The sequence below is a fragment of the Buteo buteo genome, chromosome 15 (genome assembly GCF_964188355.1).
Source record: "Buteo buteo chromosome 15, bButBut1.hap1.1, whole genome shotgun sequence".
NCBI lineage: Eukaryota > Metazoa > Chordata > Aves > Accipitriformes > Accipitridae > Buteo > Buteo buteo.
Window position 1 is genome coordinate 25,236,618 of NC_134185.1, and position 22,460 is coordinate 25,259,077.

General features: G+C 39.3%; 1 protein-coding gene across 2 annotated transcripts in view; it reads left to right on the forward strand.

Annotated features, from left to right (window-relative positions):
* Positions 1 to 22,460, forward strand: part of CDK19 (cyclin dependent kinase 19) — a 128,498-nt gene that overhangs the window by 336 nt on the left and 105,702 nt on the right. The window contains exons 1-2 of one of the 2 annotated variants that reach the window (XM_075046808.1): positions 8,066 to 8,508; positions 18,886 to 18,961. In XM_075046808.1, the coding sequence (XP_074902909.1) occupies positions 18,938 to 18,961 (24 nt within the window). In that variant the 5' untranslated portion in view covers positions 8,066 to 8,508; positions 18,886 to 18,937. Of the gene's footprint in view, positions 1 to 8,065; positions 8,509 to 18,885; positions 18,962 to 22,460 lie in introns of those variants that run through there. The other variant, XM_075046807.1, reaches the window with a different exon arrangement.

A 22,460-nucleotide genomic window follows, 5' to 3' on the forward strand; every position in this document is an offset into this window, starting at 1 on the left:
GGCGGGGCTCCCCCCCCCAGTCCCCGCTTCCCCCTTCTTCCCCGCGCCGGCGCCCTCCTCTCCCCTCCCCGGAAAGTTTCTGGCAGCGTTACGGAGTGTGTGTGTGTGTGTGGGGGGGGGAGCGCGGAGCCCGCCCAGGCAACCCCCGCCCCGGGTTGCCCCGGCCCTACGGCGGAGGGCGGCCCCGCGGCCCTACGCGGTGCCCCGGCTGCCCGCCGAGCGCTTGGCGTTCGTGTGAGGGGAAGACGAGCCCGCCGCCCCGCTGTCGCCGTCTCCGGCGGGTGCCCTCCCTCTCGGCGGCCGTGGGACGCGGCAGCCCCTCCGCCACCGGCCGAGGCCGCGGTGGCGAGTCCCGCTTTGCCCCCCCCCGGCAGCGGGCGGGGGGTGCTGTGTCTGTCAGGCTGTGCCGCCGGGATTCGCCTTCGGTCCTCACGCACCGGGTGTCAGGCTTTCATCTTTTGTGTGACCGCGTTCGTGCTGTTGACGTTCCGCTCCGAGAACTCGCGGGTTTGGGGGGGGGGGGGGGTGTGTGGGTGTCGGAAAGCGAATGGAGTTTGATGTGAGTGAGGGGCACCCGGCTACCGACCGCCCCTCCCCGCCGTCTCCCCCTCAGGCCGATGCTCCTTCACCGGGGAGCGCGGTGTGGGGCCGTGGTCTGGCCTCAGCCCCCGGCTGAACCCAGAGCCGGGGCGGTGGGTCCGGGAGGCTCCGGGTCTCCCTCGGCCCCCTTCCCCACGCAAGACAGAGCGCGGTACCCGCGCCCGTCCTCAAATACCCGGCGGCCGGCTGGGTCCAGAGAGGTCGTTTAGCCCGCCTGTGTTGGCTGAGCGAGGTTTCCTCCTTTTCCCTGGGGAAAAGACAGCGGGCACCGTAGGGTAGGTGTCCCGTGGGTGCCATTTTCAGTGTATGGTGGTAAAGAGAGGGATGGGGAGCTCGGGCTGCAGTTTGGGATTGCTTAGCTGGGGTGCAGTTGTTGAGGAGGAGGAGTCCTGAGGCCTGAGTAAGGCTCTCATGCAGGTGCAGCTTCCGAATAGAACCCTTTATTTTTTCTTTTTTTTTTCATTTTCCCCCAAGAAGAGCCGTTAAGCGCTTTTTCGCTGCGGCGTGTGAATAGTGCACAAACATGGACTGCACTTATAGAAGTGTTCTAAGCGTACTGTAGAGTTCGATTAAAATACGCTTGCAAATCTGAGGTGATATCTTTCTAACAGAAAGCCAAAGAATAATAGCTTTCCATCACAGGCAACTGAAACTTTGAAAAAGAGAAGACCGAATATGGAAAAATGGCAATTTTAAAAATAAAGTTCTGGAAGTGGTTAATGAAATGCTGCTGCTTTAGATTAATAGAGAAGTCCAGGGATTTTTCCGTAGGAGTAAATTGCATTCATGTGTGTCTTGGAAAATTTAAACTCTGAGTTAAGAGGATGTAGTATCAAAGTGATTCATAACTGAAAGGTAGCACACTAATTCAGGTGGAGGATTAAATGCTGGGAAACGAGCTCTGATTCTGACTAGCTGGCTCTGCAACCTTAAGAAACCTAGAGCATAGCTAACTTGAAAAGGCAATGTTAAAGCCTTTCTGGGTATTACAGCTGCCACTGAGCTCTTCTAATATTTGTGGGTTTAGTAGTTGTGTTTTCTTTTTTTTTTTTTTAACTTTCAATTTATTTATATTATATATTTGAGATATATGAGAGGAAGTGGTAATAAAAATGCCCAAAATGCTGGTTAAATGTTTTTTTGCTGTTCTTTGCTATAGTAACCCTAAAATTACTGCTTGTAAGAACAGCATAGAAGAGGCAGAGGGTTTTACTCTTTCATGAAAAAATTGAAATTTGATGTCTAGCTTATCTGTTTCATTTCAGTCATTGGCAATGGAAAGACATTGCAAGAATTACGTTGATGCTACAAAGTACCATAAAGGACATGTCTTCAAAATCCCTACAATAATAATAGTATTATAAATGCAAATGGCTAGTAAAGCAAAAGTAAACATGATAAAAAGATAGCTAATGTGTCAGAGCTGGTAATAATCAAAGGGAGACCTTGAGCCGTAAGAAAACTAACTGGTAAAAGGAAGTGCAAAATTTCAGTAGGCAGCCAGATAGATTGAAATGCAATATGATGTGGCCCAAATGCAACTGTACTATATACTCGGAGGTTTTACTTCATGAAGCTTGGAAACTGGATTATTCTCCCTGGTTTTTTGATTTTCTTTTTTATGGCACCAGTGAGGTCACTCTCAGTTGCTTTTGTGTAACTTTAGGACCTTGGGTGAAAGTAAGATGTGAATGAGTTAGCAAAAAAATCAAAACCCATCCTAAATCATTAAGATAAGCTGATTTCCTTGTGAAAATATCTAGCTAAAATATCTCTGAGGGGTGCAGGATATTTAGCCTTAGTTCTTAAAGTTAAGGGGTCTTTAATGACAGAGAGAAACTTTTTCCAGTGCTGGCAACAGAACCTAGCAGTGATGCATATTTATAGTGTGCTGATCACTGGGGGATTTTGAGCCTCATGTAGAGGAATTCTTCTTTGGTTGATCATAGGGACTGTTTCAGTATTTCAAATTTGCAAGGTGTTCCTGTATAAAAGAGAAAGAATCTGGCTACTTTCTTCTTATAGTCAATTTACAGTCTCGGGAGGCTGAGGGCAATAAGAACCTTGTAGCTCTACAGAAATTCCACTGAGATCCTGTCACTTCATGTTTCAAAAACTTGGCATATAAACTTTATGAAATAGTAAAATGTGTTTATATGGAGCTTGGCAAGCTGTTCGATAAAATGCTTGTAAAAAAAGTGGTTGCATTGCTTAGATCTCCATGAATGGCTTGGGCATAAAAGCAGTTTTTCAACAAAGTAACAGCTTAGTTTGGCTTTTTCAGCCTAGAGTAGAGTATCATTTGGCATGTTTCTAGTGAGCTGATTGATTTCTATGAAAGTTAAAAGATTTTTTTTTTTTTAATAGGCAGTCAGGTTTGAACAATGTTGGTGTGACATTTGCATGTACTGCATGAGCATATTTTTAAAGATGTTGAGCACCTGCAGCTTCCATTTACTTTAGGAGTGTTTGTGTGCTCTGATGAGGTCTAGCAGTATTACCTGCATTATGTATTTAGCTAAATTAGGCACCTGGGTTTACAAAACTTTCATTAACATTTTTGCAGTCCAGAAGGGCTAGAAAGTAAGGGTCTTTTATATAAGCTGTCTAATGGTTTATTTCAGTGTACACAAAAACTGGACCAGTGGCTTTGTGGGGGGCAAAGAGTGATATAAGTCTCATGATTGCAATTCAGTTGTCAATGTTAAGTTTTGAGCTCTTTATGTAGCTGGAAAATCTGTTACAATTTTTGTGTGTGTGTACTACCTCAAAACGTCATGTTGGCTTTTGCTCGTGGTTTTTTGGACACTTGTTCACGTTTATCCAGTAAAACCAAGAAAGCGATTTTTCCAGTCATGGTTAGGGAAGTGTGATTTTTTGTTTCCTGCCTTACCTCTCCTCGTTATGTTCCTTGCTGCTTCTTTGATCACAGTTTAAGCCATGATGTTGTGCTTAGTTGTTTCAGTTCCTGTATCCCCTTATCATATGGGAGGCAATTTTTAGGAAGAAATGAGGGTTGGAAATTCTGTTTGTTGTATATCCCTGAATTACTTCCCTTTACTCTTCAGGAAAAATCAGCTGGTCAGTCCAGGCCACTACAAAGTATTTCTGTTCCTTCACCAGGATGTCAGCTCACCTGCAAGAGGATGTTTGGGCAAGTCAGCAAGCTGAAAAGATACTGCTCTTGGTTAGTTAGGAGCGTGCAAGGAATAATGGAATGCACGAGTAAAGTAGAAAATAGGCCACTCTGTTCTTCTGTAGCAGCAACAGCCGACGGAACACTTGCAAAAGCTGAAATCTTCCTGTGACTAAAAGCTTTCTAGTTATTGCTGCTTGCTTCTGCTTACTTTTAAACAAACAATTGAGCTGGCTGCTTTCTGTCACGCTATGGCTATGTTATTTTTCTTTGACTCGCTACCTGGGTTTGGGCAACAGAGATTATTAAAATAAAATTACAAACATACTTTTTTTTTTCTTTCCAAGTAACTACGTAGGTAATATTTTTAATCTGTATGTTTCAAAACACCTCTTAAAAAGCAGGTATGTGCTTTTTCATCTTGTTACGGAGGGAATGACGGAAATACAGAGTGATCAGCTTCCAGGATGATGGTGGCAGAAGAGCCAGGAGTTGTCCCCTGGGCAGCTGCCAGGCTCGCCACCTGCTCAGTAGCTGGTGCTGCTCTGGCAGACCCTCCTTATCCTTTGGCAAGTATAAAAGGTTTGGCACTGCCCTGTACTGTACAATGTATCAGCTGAATGAAGTGTGTAGATTTATATGCTAATATAGTAATACACTTTTTAAAAAAATAAAAGTCAGTCGCTATTTGTAACTTCTCAGATTACTTTGTTGTTAATGTATCTGTAGCTCTCAAACAAGAGAATTGGTACAAAATGAGCTTCACCTTAGTTGCCAAATATGGAATTCCTTTCTGGAAATTGGGCAACAGTGATGCAAGTCCAAAAACATCACTATAAAATACAGGCATAGGAGGGGAGAGACAAATGAAATCTTTTCACCGTCCCCCACATTTTTGAGTACTGTAAGCTTGTGACTAAAGAGGAGAGTCTGTTTTCCTCTTTGGACTGATACTGGTGTGCAGAAGCATTAATGTAAAGTTCTTAATGGGGATCTGAAGTGCTTACAGCATCCAAGTCCACACAAGAGTCAAGTGAAAATTAGGGCATGGGAAGAGAAAGGAAGATGAAGTACATAGCCAAGGCAAGTGTATAATCAGAGGAATGCTGGCTGTGGTCCTGGCCATGTAACCTTTTGTTTGTTTTAGTTTTTTTTATTTGATGAATCTTATTTGTTTGAAGCAGAAGTGGAAGAATATTGATTAAGAGACAAAATATAGCGTGCTGTGAGGCATGGCTCTATTGGAAAAACAGGCTTTCTCCTGGGGTGACTTGCTGTGGTTGGGGTTTCTGCTAATATCGTTATGTTGTTCAGAGTTTGCCTCTGGTCATACTTATGACTGAGATCACTGTGGTGGTAGAAAACTTTAAGTATAGAAGAGGCAAAGGTAATTTGCTTATTCTCTTAAACCAGTATTCATGTAGCAATAATTTGCATACTGTTCTCCCCATATTGTTATTCTGCAGAGCTTAAATTACTGAAGTTGTGGAGCACAAGTGTGTTGGGAAGTGAAACTTGTGCTCAAGTTGACTAAATGCTACAAATGATCAATGTTGGCGGTAAAATCACAGGGGAATGGGCATGTGTGTACTGCAGTTTACTGTTGAGAGAGGCAACTCATTGATGTGGCAAGGATTATACTCTCTTGAATGTGAAACTGGAGTGTTATGTACCAATGCAAGTCCATACTTGTAAGATATTTGAGAGTCTACAATAATTTATGTATTTACTTCTTATTATTTCCTCTCTTTGACATTGTCTTGAATGTAAGAAATTTGAGTTTTCAGCTGTAGTTGCTGTTTACTAATGTAATCCTGTGACAGTGTAAATCACAGAAATACTGACCCAAGTCAGAAAGCAATGTGTTTGATCCTGAACAATTACCTTTCTCTGCAGCAAAATCTCTACCAATGATGGTATCTGAAAAGCTGTGTTTTGCTTCTCGCTTTCATATTTTTTTTTCTTGATGAAACTCACTATGTTGAGGAAGGCAGAATGGCCGAAGTTGTTCATACCACACTATCATCTCTCAATAGCTAAGTAAACCTATACACTAGATCTACCTGCAAATCCTGAAAATACTTGTTACCACTAAGTGCTCTTAATATGTGTGAGAGAGAGCAGCAGAACTAACCCAGACCTGTCTAACTAGTTGCCTGCAATGCATTCTAATAAAAAACCCCCAATCTAGGAAGAGATCGTTGGTATTTCATAACTGTGCCTTACTGAGAGCTGCTAGTGCACCTACACTGTGGCTTTGCTTCCTGCCCAAGAGGATAGTGCAAGTGGTGATAAGTAATTTTTAGTGCTTCCTACAAGCTCTTGCATATGGTCTCTTCTATGGCTATTTTCTCCTTTCTTCTGTTACTCTCCCTGAAACCAAGTGCAGAAATGAGCTGTACAGCCCTTAGCCTTTCAGAAAGCAAATAGAATTCGGCCGGTATTTCATTTGCTACTATGGCAAGTACAAAGGTATTGTAGTGGTGGTGGTAGGAGCTTGAGGAAGAAAGGAGGTGAGCGTGGGTGATGAGATGTAGAAGAGGTTGCGTTTGAGAGAGGAACGGATAAAGATTTTTGCCAAGCTTGCAGAGGAAGACTCGTGCATAAATTAGCTCATAATAAGCTGTGAAGGAAAACCTCTCAAGATTTAGTCGTGGTTTTTTTAGAGATGAAGAGGATAAGAAGTTTCCTGTTACAGAGTGAGGGGGTTAAGAGTTTTCCAACAGTGCTGCAGGAAAAGGAAGTAAGAGTTTGAAGGGGAAGAAAGATTCCTTTCTGCCCCCTACCTGGTAAGAGGGTGGAAAGCAAGGTAAAACAGGGGCTAGCTCAGAAGCTAAGTTCTTCTCATGTGAACTACTTGATGTAGAAATTGAATATGTCGGTGTATTTCTGGGTCATCCGATCTAATCTGTTGTATTGTAGCTAGAAGTGTTGTAAAGTTTCTTTCATAAGTTTACTTTCAAGATGAGTATTTTCACATCATGCATGATTTAAAAAGAAAACAAAAAAACAACAAAAAACCCCAAGTCCCGGAAATTGCCACGATTCAGAATGCCACAGATGTGTTTGCACAAGTAACCAGAATTTCTGTGGAATGTTCTAAGCAAACTTCACTAGAGGTTTGTTAGTAAGGTTCAATATTCCCATAACTTTTGAAAATGCCTACTGAAAGGGTGTGTTTGCCTCTTCTGTGGCCTTAATCAAGCTCATAATTTGCATGGATGCCTTCTGACCCAGGTCTTTCTCCTCTATTTTTAACTGCTGAGTTCTACATTGTGAAATAAGATTCTGTTTTCATGGGCTTGCTGCTGCTTAACGTACAGTTCAGGAGATTATATGGTCTACGTACATGATCGAGGAAGGGATCGTTAGCAGAAGTGATTGGCAGCTCTCACATTCTGCTGCTTGTCGTTTGATATGTTGTTTCTTGAGCTTCTTTGCTGGCATTTGAGAACTGACACAGGCTGCAATTTTTTATTCTCTTTTACTGAAACAAAGTATTAGAACTTAAAAAAGATTTATTTGTTTCAGTAACAGTGTGTTTGCCTGAAGGAATGCTGAAACTGGTCCAGGACAACTGCTTTTAGAATAAATTGGCTAACTCAGCATGTGACTTTAGGAAATGAAGAACAGTTTCTACTTGTGTAGCAAATACAAAAACTTTACTGTTTTGACTTGACTTACCAGCATCATGTATCAAAATAGTTTAGGTTTATAAAAGCCCTCCCAGCTCTGGGGACTTGGTTTACATAGATCACTTGACTATAAGTTAGATGACTGACAGATAAAAATGCTAGTTGTGATGATATTAGAAATTATTATACCTCTTGTGAACTTCAGCTATTTCAACAGATACAAGAAGGAAAAAAAGCACAGAAACCTTTTTAATCACACTTTGTTGCTAACAAAATCCGGTGAAAGTCTTCAAATCAACTGATACTTCTGTATCTGAATTTCTTATTAATATTTTCTTAGACTTTTCTGTGGGAGCACAATTATTTCATTTAGCAGTGGGGTTTTTTTGAGAATTTATGAAATATTAGTGTATCTAGTCAGACTGAAAGGGAAGGAATGTTGTAGAGATAGTGTTAACTGATCTTTGCAAAATTGGCGTCTGTAAGTGTGGGTTGGTTTTTTTTTGGTTGGTGTGTGGTTGGTTTGGGTTTTTGTGTATGTGTGTGTGTTTTATTTGCTTGTTTTAAACTTTATTGGAAAGCAGCACTGACTTTTCTGGTTGTGAGAAAGATTGGAGGAGCTGGGATTATTGGAATAGTGGATCTCTGAAGGGTATTATTCATGTTTGCTTCTGTCTCTCCTGGGATTAGCAGTTTTTAAATCTTTTCAGATGAGGCTAATGCATAACTGCTTGTTTCTTTCTCAGTTGTCATCTGTTTTCTACAGAGTTCATGATATTGAATTATTCTAGGGTCATTCATCTGGTAGGTGAAATGACACTGAGGTCAGGCTTTCCAATAGGCAAAGCAACAGGTGTGCTTCCTGTGTGTGCTGGGAGTGTCGGTTTGCTCGCTTAAGGATAAAGGTTCTGGGCTAAATAAGAGTACAGATACAAACTGGGGACAGTTTCCAACAGTATGGCTTTAAACATATAAACTGGGCCTCGCATGCGGTATGATTATTTTTTTGTTCATTCCCTGCTGACTTAAGTAGAAGATGCTATTGATTTCTTTTTAGAGTCAAGTGAAAATAAATGTTATAGGCAATTGACTTGGAGGCAGAAGCTAGATCTGCTGGAATGGAAGCCACATCCAGAGGTATGTTTTGCTGTTTTGAAGCAACGTATCTGGTTTCCTCGGGCATTAATTGCAGGAAGAGTCAATCCTTTCTATGTGGCCAGGTTTTCTGCTTCTTCTGTCCCTCCTTTCTTTGCCTATCTTTATTAGAGCACTTGGAAGCACTCACGCAGGTAGTGCTGGGACTCTGCTCTGACTGCAGTTGTCCTTGACCCTCCCACCACTTTGGTGTGTTGTGGGGTCCGAGAGCCTGAAGAGATCTGATGATAGAAAGACCACTCATGCATGAAATTCTAGTGGCATGAGGTTAACTGTTTGACTCTTAAGTAGACTGTTTTGAGAGAGACGCTTCTTATTTTATGACTTATGTATTCTGCAAATTCAAAGGTGTTTAGAGAAAATTCTTACCCTTATTAATACTTCCATGGATTATCACAGATCCATGCTAAGATTTAACACCTTGCTCATTCAAATATGCCATGTTTGTTGCTTTGGTTTGTTATCGTTAGTGCAGCTGGCAGTGGATTTCAGCCTGTGTCTTTAAATATGTCTATTCCTGAAACAGAGTTCCTGTATGAGTTGTTGCCAAGTTCTCAAGGGCATTGTAGACTTCAAAGTTAGCTTTATATTCATACCTTTTGATTAAAATCAGTCACTGTACGGGATAACCAGTTATTCCTTTGTCCAATTCTGTCATGCTCCAAATGAGAAACAGAGGTAGACAAATTACCAGATTTAATTTGACCTTCAGTTCAGAACAACCAAAAGACCGTTACAAGTCAAATGCCATTTATTCTACCTTTAGCATGATTTCAATGGTGGGAAAAAAATGTCAGTGTGAAACTTTATCCAAGTGCTGCTCTTAAGCTACAGAAAGAGCATGAGAGAAGCCTATTCTGACTATGGGACAGGCAATTTTAAAGTTCAAAGGAAGCAGAACATGGCTCACGTTCTCCAGGAGCAGATACGATGATTGCTGACTAAAGACCTTGTTTGTTGGTGGGAAGTAGCAAGGCTCTCTTAGTGGCTGGAATAAAGACATCTGTAACTTTGTGAAATCTTAATCGCCTGACATTGAAGTGAGGAAAAAACATGGAGATGCTCCGTTACCAATGATTTTTTTTTTTTCCTTTCAGACTGAATTAAATTAGACCTCATGGTGACTTTGTAGAATTTCATTCTGGTCCTTATACCCTCTCGTGAGGGTGGTTTTTTTTAACTTGGGGCAACTTTCCAGCTGTAACAAATGTGCTCTGTCTCACTCTGCCCATACAGAATGTTGGGTCTTGCTTCTTACTCATGAGTTGGGTGGCAGCTTTTGTACCTAAAGGATAGTTCACTAACTAAGAATTACATCCACACTGTGCTAGTAAGCTTTCGTGTAGGTCTGGCTATGAGAAGTGAAGGTTTCACACTAGATCATTTGAGTTGGGAAGTCTGAAGGAAAACAAGAACAGAAATTGTGTGACAGGTCTCTGATAAATCTGGGCTTTCTATATGCTTTAGAGGACGCATTTGATTGTGTCATGAGCTGGAAAAGGAAAACTGAGTAACTGTGGCTTTTAGGCCATTGTACTTCTGATAGGTCTTACATTGAGTCAGTATTTTTTTCTTCTGCAATAGGTGAACCTAATGCTTTATAATGATTTAGAAAAAAATCTGCATTCAGTGTTTCAAACAGGTTCTTGCCAAAAAGACCCCAAAGAAATACAGGCTTCCTAATATTTGGTGATTTAGTAGTAATTCCCCCACCTATGAAAGCTGCAGTATTTAGCCAGGTTTAGCACTACAGAGAAAAAGATGTGATGCACATGAAGCTGGACTATGTAGCAATGGTATCTTTTTACTCTATGGCTTTAGGACCTATACTTATAAAATTCCTGAAAACAGACAGCTAATATTCTTGACATTTACAGTTAGTTGCAAACATTCTTAAGTGATTTTATGAAACAAACAGCAGATTCTTTTTTGGCTTAGTCTAAAGGACACTGTGTCTGTGGCCTTGGTATGTAATTCACTGATAAAGAAAAGTTTGTTTCTTCTTTATTTCAGAGGTATTTTTCTCCTTGCTGCTGCTGTTCCTTATTTTAAGGTAACAAATCCTCACATGCAGTATCCTTTCTGGAAGGGAGGTATTTCCTAAATTGATTCATTATCTGTAATCAAGCCTGTCTATAAAGAAACTAAGTCAGGTACAGCTCTATCCCCTGCTTTAATATAGCAATTGCTGGAAGAAATTACCTGGAGCAGCAGAATAATTTTACAGCTTTCAAGGTTTAATGTGAACACTTCAATTTTTACCTTTGTAAACAGGCTGTAAAGTCTGCTAATGCCAATCTGTTATAAAATAAACCTACTTGTATGAAATTCACAGTTCTCAGTCACTCAGGGTATTTTGGAGCCAGTCTAATTTTAGCAATGGCAACAACCATGTAGCTGGTTGAGGTCTCTGTGAATCTTCATCAATAGATTTGGAGTGAGGGTGGCAGTGAATGAAGATGTGCTTTCTTTCCTTACAAATACAAAGTTTTATTGTTATAGTGTAAAGGCTAAATTTTAATAAGATTAAGGTTAGCAAGATTTCCAATGCTCTGTTATTACAGAGATCTTAAAAATCTGTTTGTGGTTGTGACTGAAATAGTCTGAAACTGTTGGTAACAGAGGGTATCTGTGCTACAAAGATTTGCTTTTAATTTTCTGAATTAGAAACTACTGGAAAAAAGGGAAGAGGATATAGTTAGGTTATGTGCAATGGTGCTGGAACAGTTCCCGTCTCCTCATGTTGATAGTGAGACCCCTACTCCTCACTTCCAGTCTAGTGAAATTATAGCTCGGTAAAGGAATCTTTTTTTTTTTTATAACAGAAACTCTTATCAGTGCTCAGATTCACTGTTTTGTCTTTTCAATGCGCTGTCATCTCATACATAAAGAACACATCACCTCTGGTGGGTGAAGATTGGGGTTTTCTTTATAGGTATTTAGCATCTTTTGTGAGACTCTGGAATCATGCAATATAGGGGTGTTGTGTTTAATGGCAAGTAGCTTCACATCACTTTAAGAACTTGCCTTGTTCTTGAACATGCACATTTCCTCCTGAGTTCATAGACTGCTTTACAGAGGAATATACAAACAGAAGGGCAGCCATATCAACAGCAGTTTTTAGAGGTAGGTCTGGGGATATTCTGTAGATAATAGAACAAATCTGGGTATAGGTCAATTTCTAATAGGGTACTGTGATAACACTGAGTGTCTCTTCATAATCTGATGCCAGTGGTGCTTTTAATGTGATCTCTTATATGGCTGGAATGTGCCAGATTTTCCAGCAGGCTAACCTTGGTGTAACTGTTCTGCTGTGTGTTTCTCAAATATATGTAATGAAAGTCGGATACTTTTAAAAAAAGGCTAATTGTTGTCATCAGTTGCTCTATATTTGAATGTCTCTGCCAATTTATAAACATTTATAGTGGACTTAATTTTAGAATGTGCTTCATATATGGACTTCCAAGTCTTGGAGGTAGCAGAAGATAAAGAGAAGTGCTGCCTTCTGGTGTTATTGTATGTATATGCTGAGGTAGCTGGCGTTGTCTGGGACATTTGGAGGGAGACCCAGCAGAGTTTAGTGCGTATTGTCAGGCAGTGATACCAATGAGCTGTGCAGCATTCAGTACGCTTTTTGAAAATTGAGATTATAAGGACTTTGTGAGACAAAAGATTCAGAAATGCAGTATGAAATGTAGCATATTGTTTCCATTCCAAAAAGTGTTTTCCTTGTGTGTATCTACATCAGCCTTGGAGATTTTCTTTTCACTCTAGCTATTTTTAGCTTGCATAGTAAAGACTGTCCTGTTTGGTGTAGGTTTGTTGCCTTGCTCCCACTCCCCAAGTTTACTTTTAGATGTTGTTCCAGACAAGATGGAAGCTGAACTTTTAAAGATCGTGTAGTCATTGTCTGCTAGGGAGGTTGGCTTCCCACCCTGCTGCTAAGAGGAAAGTCCAGGCCCAGATTCAAGCAGATGAGGTGACATACGTGTCTGCTCTTTCTTTATGAGAAGTCCTTTCCTGTGTCCTACACACGCGTGCTCTTCTGTTTGCAACACCGAGAAGGTTCCCACCAAACCTCCGAGGGATGCGTCAGCAGGCAGGCCAGCTACCCAGTCCACAGACATTACCGAAATGGTGAACTTCTCACCGTAGTGGAATGAGGTAAAAGTCTGCCGGCTTCATTCTTTTCATGGCCAGAACCAGTGAAATATAACTCGAGTATCCCTGTCATATTGAACTTGTCTGGGACTGGGCTGTAGGAACAACCTGTAGCTGCAGTGAACATTTTTAGCAGAGCAGCAGACAGCTGCCCTTGAAGGTGAAGAAAGACAAACCTTTTAAAGGACTGATGTGGTCATAGACTTCTTTAAAATTTCTGCTTACTATCCTTACTGTTTCACGTTTTGAGTTTCTTACGTAGCTTTAAAAATGAACTAATATATATGCATTGAAATTCAGTATGTGTACTGTTCTCTAGAAATAAATTAAGATCAACCTGTAGATGCTCAGCTTCTGTCATTTGTGGCTGGTTGTTGGCATGGATGAAAAGGAGCTGGCTGAGCTGCTGGCTGAGCTGCTGACTGCATAAGGCTTGATACAGTTTGAGGAGAATGATAAAAGAAAATTACTTTCCTAGTCTGTTGAAGAGCATGTACCCTAGTGACACCATGTGTGGATTTTTTGATCTTCTAATTCTTTTGGCTTGGCTTGGCCTATTTCTATATGCATAAAAAACAGTAAAGCATAAGAACCCGTCACTTTTTGGGAAGGATTAGGTCCCTTTTTCCGGTCAATCGTAGACACTTCTCCTGGTAATATTACCTTTGTAAAGGGTTATGGCCATGTGCTATGTATAGAGTTACATCAGTGAGTAGCTTGCATAAGGTAACCAGTGCTGGATGTGATTGATGTAGTGGCTTTGCTGCCATGGTCCAGATACCATGGAGGGTTTTTCGGTTAACTTCTGGGTGCACTTCAGTGTCATGGTTTTGCTTCATCTTGGGGGGGGGGGGGGGTGGAGACGGGAAGAGTTTGTAACTTGTTGGCAATCTCCTGCTGAGTGATTAACTTTATGCTGTATGGCAGCAATTAAGTGATTAGAGCGTAACGAGGTATCTGTATGAATGTCCTGTTCTGGGCAGTACTGTGTTTGAAGGACACTGAACTCCATAGTGTTCCTAGGCTTTGTCCTACAAAGTCACAAATGTTTTAATTCCATTAGTGTTGCTTACAAGGGTGACTTGTTGTTTTCTGTTAGGTTTTTCTAGGTAGGTCTTGGAATGTTTTTATGATGCACTTCACTTGTTTAAGAAAAGGTACACTTTAATTATTATTTTTTATTTATGATATTGTGCACTTAATTTAAGAAAGTTATTATTAGTATATACTGTAATGTTAATATCTGTATTAACTGATGTGATAGTCACAGTTGTAACTTCAGTGCGATTGCAGTCTTTCAAGCCAGTTCCTTGATGTGGATAATTAATTCTGAAGTTCAGATGTATGTTAAATTATCTGTGAATTCAAGAGGGACCATCATTTAAAGTTTAAAAATTTGAATAATAGGGATAAAACAATAGCTTGAACCATGTGCTATTTTAAAATTCTATTTTTCTTATGGTCTTGGGCAAGTTGTTTCTAGTTTTCCATTGGTTTGTTTGTAAAGTAGTTTCTCATACAATGGGAGCTCTCTGAAGTAAAATTGCAATAGTTAAGACAGTTTAACTCCTTTGAAATGTTTTAATTATTCTAAGTCTTCTGAACTGCACCCTTCTAAAGGGAATTTGGTACTTTATTCTTTTCAGAGCATTTGGAAAATGGAAACTGAAAGTGTTGCCCAGAAATAGTAGTAATCTGTTTTCATTTTCTGCATTGAATACTGCTGTCGAACATAAGCCAGCTGAGTAAAATTTTGGGGGGCAAGAGGACAGAATTTTGCTTTGCACTGTACAAATTAAAATGTTAACTTTAACCTTAAGGATTGCAGAATGAGTTAGCTATTGGTGAGGGTGAAAAGCTTAATCTGAAAGACCAAGTAACAGCCTTACACTGGTACTGATTTTAATAACAGAGGGATGTTCTCGATTATTGCTGGTAGGCGTGAGGACCCTTGCATTTGGATGCTGCCTATGGCAATCTGAAATATAGTCAGGAAGTTTTCAGGATGGGGATATCTCATATTAGCAGTTTCATTTTTGTAAAAAGTTAATCCCTCTTAAAATAGCATGAATTGTAATGCTTCTGGAACTAGAAACAATGTTGATTTTAGTCTTTGCCGCTGGTTTTGGATAAGGGAACTTGAAGAGTGGAGAAGCCTGGTGGTGGTGTGGTGTGGTACTTGTTTTACCAGGCGAATTCTTCTGCATCAATTTTGAAAAGCTTTAATGAAAATCGTGAAGTCACAGCCTCTGAGGAATAGACTTTCCTTTCAGTACTGTTTTACTACATTTTTCGCTCAGATTCAGTGAACACATTGCCACTGTTAGCCTGGGGTGGCTGTTTAATAGAACCTGTTTGATTGAACCTGGGTCTGTGCCACTTGCTCCCTGCCCTCAGACAACCCCCCTACAGCAGGACCTTCAAGTCGGTTGGCCTGCTCCCAGGCCAATATTTCTGTGGGGCAGATTATAATGATTACAAAGACCTTGGTCTGCTTGGCTATCCCTAGCATGAGTGCCTTCTGCCTCGTACCAGAGCTGTGTAGTTTGTTGTTGTTCAGGTTTGGTTTTTAAACTTAATCACGCTTGCTCCACTCTCTAGTGACAAATGTACTGATATAGGATCTGTCAGAAAAGGATTTATGAAAACTTCCCTGCTGTATAATTCTGTACAAGTTCTTGAAATGTGTTGAGAGTTCACTAGAGTTTTTCTGTATATTCAACACGAAGTAGAAATACTTCTCCCTGCCTCAAGTGTTTTGTAAGAGCATAGGTCTTTAGGGAGTTGAACAGTATACTTAGCTATCACACACACCATTTGACATTATTTATTGAATTCTTAGAAGTGGGGAAATAGCTAATAAAGTACCTATTTCTTTTTTCCTTTGGCCATTTAATACCATTTTATTGAGTAACCAGAATTATGTATTTCATCAGATTGCATTGGCTGACTCAATATTGAAGATTTTAATATATTTCTTTCTTTCTAAAATTATCTTGAGATCACTATTAAATGGGTAATATTATTAGTTAAAATACCACTTGGTGGAGATCTTTTGGAAGGTGCTTTAAACAGCTATTATGTTTGTGTAATAAGAACAGTTAATTTTGGAAAAGTATTCATATAGACTTGCATTTCTGCCAAAGCAAGTAAATGGTATTGATGTATTTAAAGGAGACTATGTTTGTGGTTCTGAAGCTGTTGGTAAAAAAACAATTTTCTGAGATCTAGGGTATGGTATCTTTGGAGTTCTTTATCCTTGATACCCATTTATTTTAGGTAAGTATTTAATTAGCCCCATTTTTGCTCAATGTTCACAAAACCCAGCATCCTAGAAGTATTGTGTTTGCAGCTCAGTAAGATTGCCTTCTTTTCCCACATGCTATAATACCTTAAGTTATTGGGTAGTTTATTTTTTTAAACATCTCTCATAATTTCTCGTTTGTATCTTAAAATCCTATGTAGAGTGGCTGAGTGTGAAGTGATGACAGACTCGCGGTGGCAGTGGTGCTAAGCAATGCTGTTGAAGGCAACGTGTGCCAAACAGCGTGGCCAGTCTCTGCGGTGACCTTCAATCTGTGAAGGTCTGAGTAACTGAACGCAATGCTTGCATGTGTAGAACGAGTTCAAGGGTAGCCGTACTAGTGGGGTGGTGTGCCCAGTTAAGTAGACGTGCCAAAAGAAGGGTATACTGCAGTGCTGTAGTGAGTACATTGGTTTGGGATTCAAGCTGATATGTGTGCATGGGATTGTTCTGTGCTGCGTAGTTTAAACACAACCATAGTTTAAAAGCCATGACCAATTTTAAATGTCCAGAGTTGGTTTTGGTCCTGCAGACAATACAATTTTGTCTTCACAGTCTTAGTACGCAGTCTGAGTTATGGAGTTAATACTTGGCAGTTTATCTGCATAGATAGCAGAACTGTGTGTCAGAGGGGATGGGCATTTATTATCTACTGTTTAAAATTTGGACTAACTAATGAAATCAAAAGCAATTTCTGTGAGATAAGGTAGGACCTCATTGTAAATGACTAATTCATGAAAATAAAGGGCTGCTCGGTGGGGAGCAAGGAAGGAGTTTGAATTACCATGTCAGTAGATCCTAATGAATCCTTCTGCTTAGGAAGCAGACGTGTCCACTTCTGAAGTTAATCCTGAAAGTGTACTTGGTAAACAGCTCTTATGAGCTGTTAATGCAGTATTTGGCCTAATTTTAGTAATGTTAACTTCTTGGGCTTTCTTTTGCCCTTGAAAAGTTTGGGGTGTTTCCCCTCCCCCACCAAGTACAGATTCAAAAGTTATATGTTTAAAATACTGTGATATGAGGCTATTTAATTTTAATTAGCATAGAGGAATAGAAGTTTGTTTTAGAAGAGGGGGTCCAATCTTGTTATGTTTGTTTGTCATGTGTGTTGGTTGTTAAGATTTGCATCTAAGTATCTGAATGGGTGAATATTTTGGGGTTAGTAGCAAGGCATGTTGTAAGTTGCTGTCCTTCCTGTTTCTCCATGGAAATTCTGTGCAGAATGAGAATGTGTTTCTCCCTTTGGCAGTTCCAAAATCATTTAGGTCACCTCAAAGTAACGCATTCCTTTAGTTTCAGCTGCAGAAGTATCTTCTGTTACTCCAAACCTATCTGGAGAAAGAGGTCCTTCAAGCCTGTAGCCTAATAGGCTTGGTCTTGCTTCTTTAGGGATCAATGTTGCACCAAATCCCAAACACACTGAAACACCCTGCATGAAATAAAGCAGATTGTAATTCCATTAAACTGAATTTCTCTGTTTTTTGATTTAGAGGCAATATCTTTTCAAAGACTTCCAAAGACTTCATGCAAGTGCTTGTTTGAGAGAGGAATAACAACTATTTCTGAATTAAGGTGCAGCACCAGAACTCAGGTTTCCTGGTTGGAATAGCTGCCGAGTGACTCCTACTTCAAAGGTGGATTCACTTTTTGCAAAACTTGCAGCACACGGAGTTTTCATATGTAGTCAGAATACATCTGGAATTTTTCTTTCATTTTTTTTTCTTCAAAAACCATAGTGCAAAATGGAAGCCAAGCATAATGTTAACTATAGATATGCATTGTGGGTTCAGCTGCTACTGAAAATTACTGAGAATAATGATCACCTGTAGTTACTAATAAGTCTAGGCAGTTATAATTTCTGGTCAATGTCATCCTTTCCCCACATTCCTCCTCTCAGCCACTTCTCATCCCATGAATTTCAGAGATCGGGGGTCTGGAGGAGGGTGGGGAAGAGGCTGGAGTTGGGCAGGAGACAGGCCAGGAGTTAAAAGCCAGAGAGGCTGAAATGAATTCAAGTTAATTTTTCAGCGTAGCGAAATGAAATGGTTTGGGGGTGGAAGAAGGGGAAACTGAAGTCTAGAAATGCCATAGGGAATTTGGATGGGGGCTTGTGGGTTGTTGAATTTTAACTGGTGAGTCTGCAGAAATGCATCAGCACTGTGCGTGTTGGTGCTTACCAACATTTATCAGTGATAGCCGAGTCCTGCAAAACCTTACCGTAGGCAGTAAGCTGGTTATATTGTACTGCAAGGGCTTCGAGATACTACTTCATTTTCTTGTTCTGTTGGTCTTCCCTCTAAATCACTTCAAACTGTGATTATTTAAAAGAATGTGTATGGGCTGAACATTTTCACATTCTCTGGCTTTGTACTTCAGAGCACACAGTTTCATATGCTGTGTAGGGGTCTGTCAGTAGCCAGCACTTATGTGATAAGTATAATTAGTTTAAACTAATAGCTTTTCAGAAGTAAAAGTGGATTGACAATAGGTGATAAACTCAGGTAAAAACCTTTCTAGGAGAGTTTTCCAGGCATGGAATACGACTGTGCAGCTTTTTCATGGTAGTAATCCTGGAATTTTGGGAAAAGTGTCCTCCAAAGTTCTCTGTAGACATATTTGCAGTTATCTCTATGGTTTCAGAGAGAAATGGATATAGGTTAACAAGGTTTCTTTATGTGAGAGTTTTTGTTTGGAATTTTTGAAGTCTGTATTAAAAGGAAACTTGTCTTTAATATTGAAGTGTAATTTATGCATTAAAAAAATCAGCTTTTCAGCTTCTTGATCCAGACCACATTAAAATAAATCATTATACTTGTATTGATTGGTGTAATATAAGTCAGAGCTAAAAATATTCCTCTCTCTTTTTTTTTTTTTTTTTTTTTTTTTTTGTACAGAAAAGATGAAAAGGAGTATGCACTGAAGCAAATTGAAGGTACAGGGATATCCATGTCGGCCTGTAGAGAGATTGCAGTAAGTGTACATAATGAAAGTATTTTTACTGACTTTATTATTGAATATTATTTTATTTTCTCTGAATTATGTAACATAAAGATTATCTAAATGTTTTCTTTAAAGTGCGCAAGCATGGAAGTTATTCAAACATGAGCTTTTCTTAAAATGCTTATCCGTTCTATGTATTGAGAGGGAAATACATGTGAACCTTGTAACGAAAATTTATTTTAAAAAGGGATGTTTTTAAAATGACTTGAAGGAAAAAGGTTCTGAAGGATTACATCTGTCATTACAAGTCTTGCTTGCTAATAATGTATTTTATTTCAGACTAATGGTAGCTTACTCTTCTTTAGTACCTGAGCACAGTTTGTTCTCCGCATTCCTTATTTGTTTTGCTAAGTACAGAGAAATTTCGTAGCAAAATAAAAAACAGCTTTAATTGTATTTTTATTACATGGATCTTAGGAGAAAAAATGGATTCAGAAATTGCACGCTTTTGAGCACAGTAGTGCCCATCGTTCCTTCAAAGTTGGTAAAAATTAGGTGTTTGTATATGAAGGTAGAATTTGATCTTTAAATGTTTATTTTATGACTGAAAATATGCACTACTGTCAAAGTGCTGGATAGTGAGTAAAATTTTGTAATGCAAGAATTTCTTGCATTGCAAAAGAAGTGGACTCGATTAAATATTTACCTTGTTTTAATGCTGTCACTATGCTGAGGCCTGTTGAAATGTATGTTAGGATTGTGCCTAAAGCTTTTTATAATCTAGTAGTGTTGCATTGAAATACAGCATTTAGGTGTGCGATGCAATGTAAGGCATTAGAAACTCAGGATGTTCATGAACTGAACAAACCACTGTATTGTGTTTAGTGTAGTGCCCATGGTTAATTCTGTATGAAGAGACTTAGTAGATAAAATTACTATCATTTTAAAGTGCTTGTCGCTGTAAGGTCAAGGTCATTTGTGGATTTGAGAGGTGGCTGCATTGCTGTCAGTCACTTTACACAGAACCTACCCAGTGACCTTTTTGCTAATATTTCTGCCTTTGGAGGAAATAAGAAATCCTCTTTTAACATCAGTACTACATTATATTCTTGTTACTATAAAGTTGGTTTTGACAGCATTGAGCGGGTGTTTTGTTTCTTTGATTCTTGTCCTTTGTCTGTTTTAAATTCTGCTACTGTGGAGATGTGTGGAATAGTCCGAAGGAGACTTTCCTGTTGTCACTATAGCACTGTGGTATGGAGCTGGTTCTGTCATACATGGACACAACATCGTGAGGAAGTAGAAAGTGTCAAATTATTTTTTTCTTCTGATGATACATCATCATTTCAGTCTTGTGCCTTTTTTTAACTTTTTTTTTGTTGTTGATGAAGCTTTATACAAAGCTCAGTACAGCCTGGGAAATTTCACAACTTACTGTGCAAGTTGCTTGAATCCTCTCAATGGTTCTTCCTGTAATTCTTCCTTGAATGATATTTTACTCTTCAGGCTTTATTGCAAAACCCTACAACCTGAGATAATGTAGCAAATAACTGTTTGCCTCATTGAAATTTCAGGTTGGTCAAATATTGGAAATGTGAAAAAGGTAAAGGTGAAATAGTTGAAAGATAAATATGAACTTTTTGTCATACAGAAACAAAGCAGAATCGAGTGCATTTTCCATAAAGAGGAGCAGACTTATAATTAATGCATTGATAGTTAATTTTGTATTTAAAGGCTTAGATAGGTAACAAAGAAGGTAATGTTACTGATTAAATAAAGATTATCAACCTGGAAAGAGGCTACGTTAAAATGCCTTGAGTAGGTTTTTTTGACATTTAAGCCCTGCCTACACCCCCCCCCCCCCAAAAAAAAAAACCAAACAAACAACCAAAAACCACCAAACCAAAAAAACCCAAAACCCAAACCAAACCCAAACCCTGCCCGTATTCTGTGGAAGCTGAGAAGATGAAAGAAGCACCAGTGTATGTGGTTCTGTATGTGTTCAGAATATTTTAATAATTCTATAACCTGAAGACACTTGACAATGTGCTCAAGAAATATATTGCTGAACTAAAAGGCATTCAGTTTTGCAGTCCAAGACCATTTTGTGTGTAGTATTACCTACACACTCAGAATAAGATCTACTGGCTAACTTTCCCTAAGAGAAAAAGCAGATGACTCCTCTCTTCTGATGTTACAGATTAAGTTGGTCTGTCTTTGCTTAGGACTTTGAAAAACATAAAGCCTTCTTTACCACTATTAATATGAGCTTTTCCTAGAAGAAGGCTTATGTCAGTGAAAGCACCATATAGGCAGTGGTTCCTGGGGCAAGTGATGATTACTTTCTTTCAACTGTAGGGTGATACCTGCTGAAGGAATCCATATTTCAGCCAATTCTGTTGTATTGAATATGAAAGTACTAGAGGGGATTCTTGAAGATTTGGTGGTGGTAAGCTAATTTCTTCCCTGTAACTTGAGTCTGTTCTGAAGATAACTGAAATGCCATCTATTTCTATGCTCTTGTTACGAGGCAGATTATTGCTTGGCTTAAGCAACAGCATTTTTGAAGAGCAGAGCTGTAAAATATGAATGAGAGCTATGATAGAGTTCTTACTTTTACATGATTATTCAGTTAACAAATGTGACACTTCTTTCAGCTCAAGACTTGTGTTAGCTTATTTTGGAACCAGTGACGGATGAAATGTTTTCCTTATTGCTTGAACATCAGGGTGGGATTTCTAATTCCTTTTGTAATGCGGGCAAAAAAAAAAAGTAGTCCTGAATTCCTAGAGCTATTAATAGACAAAATGGCTCTAGGAATTTGTTAAAATAGCTTGTGTTGTAGAACCTGGAAGAGAAATAAAATACATTTTTAGACAATAAGACCTTAAGAAAACTCTGTTCCTTTCCATTCAGAGGTGGGATGTCAGAGTACATTCACTGCAAGGTAGTTTAAAGGTACATTGGAAGCGTGCGCAAGAAAAGAACATGTGGTTATGCTGCTGGGTATTAGGGTGAGGAGCTGGATTTCTTGATGCAGGAAAAGCTTTCCTATATCTTTTGATCTGGAAGAAGGAGACTAAAGAGTCAAACATAATCAAGTGTGGAGATAGACAAGGATAATAAACTGGATTTATAAATAATCCAATGAATGTTTTGGAAAAAGTTTTTCTTCATTATGCTGAAAAGGTAACTTAACTTTTGGAGGGAAAGGAAGACTCTGTTCAATGCTGCTGCCTTGGTGTTTTACTTTTTGCTCCTTACCTTATATAAATAGATTTCTTAGAATGACAAGAGGAGACAGAAGAAACAGACCAGAGGAGTATTATTTGTTAGGGTTGTTTTTGCCTGTGGAGTATCTTGGCCATCATCTGTTAAGAACCAATAGCTATAACTTTAAAAGTCTGCAAACAGCTAACGGTAATGGAATTTTGTATTTGATTATCAAAAAAGCACTAGGGTAGTACAGCTTTATATGAGATTTCTTATCCCAAAGGCTTTCCTTCCTGTGAGAGGATTATGCTGGTTA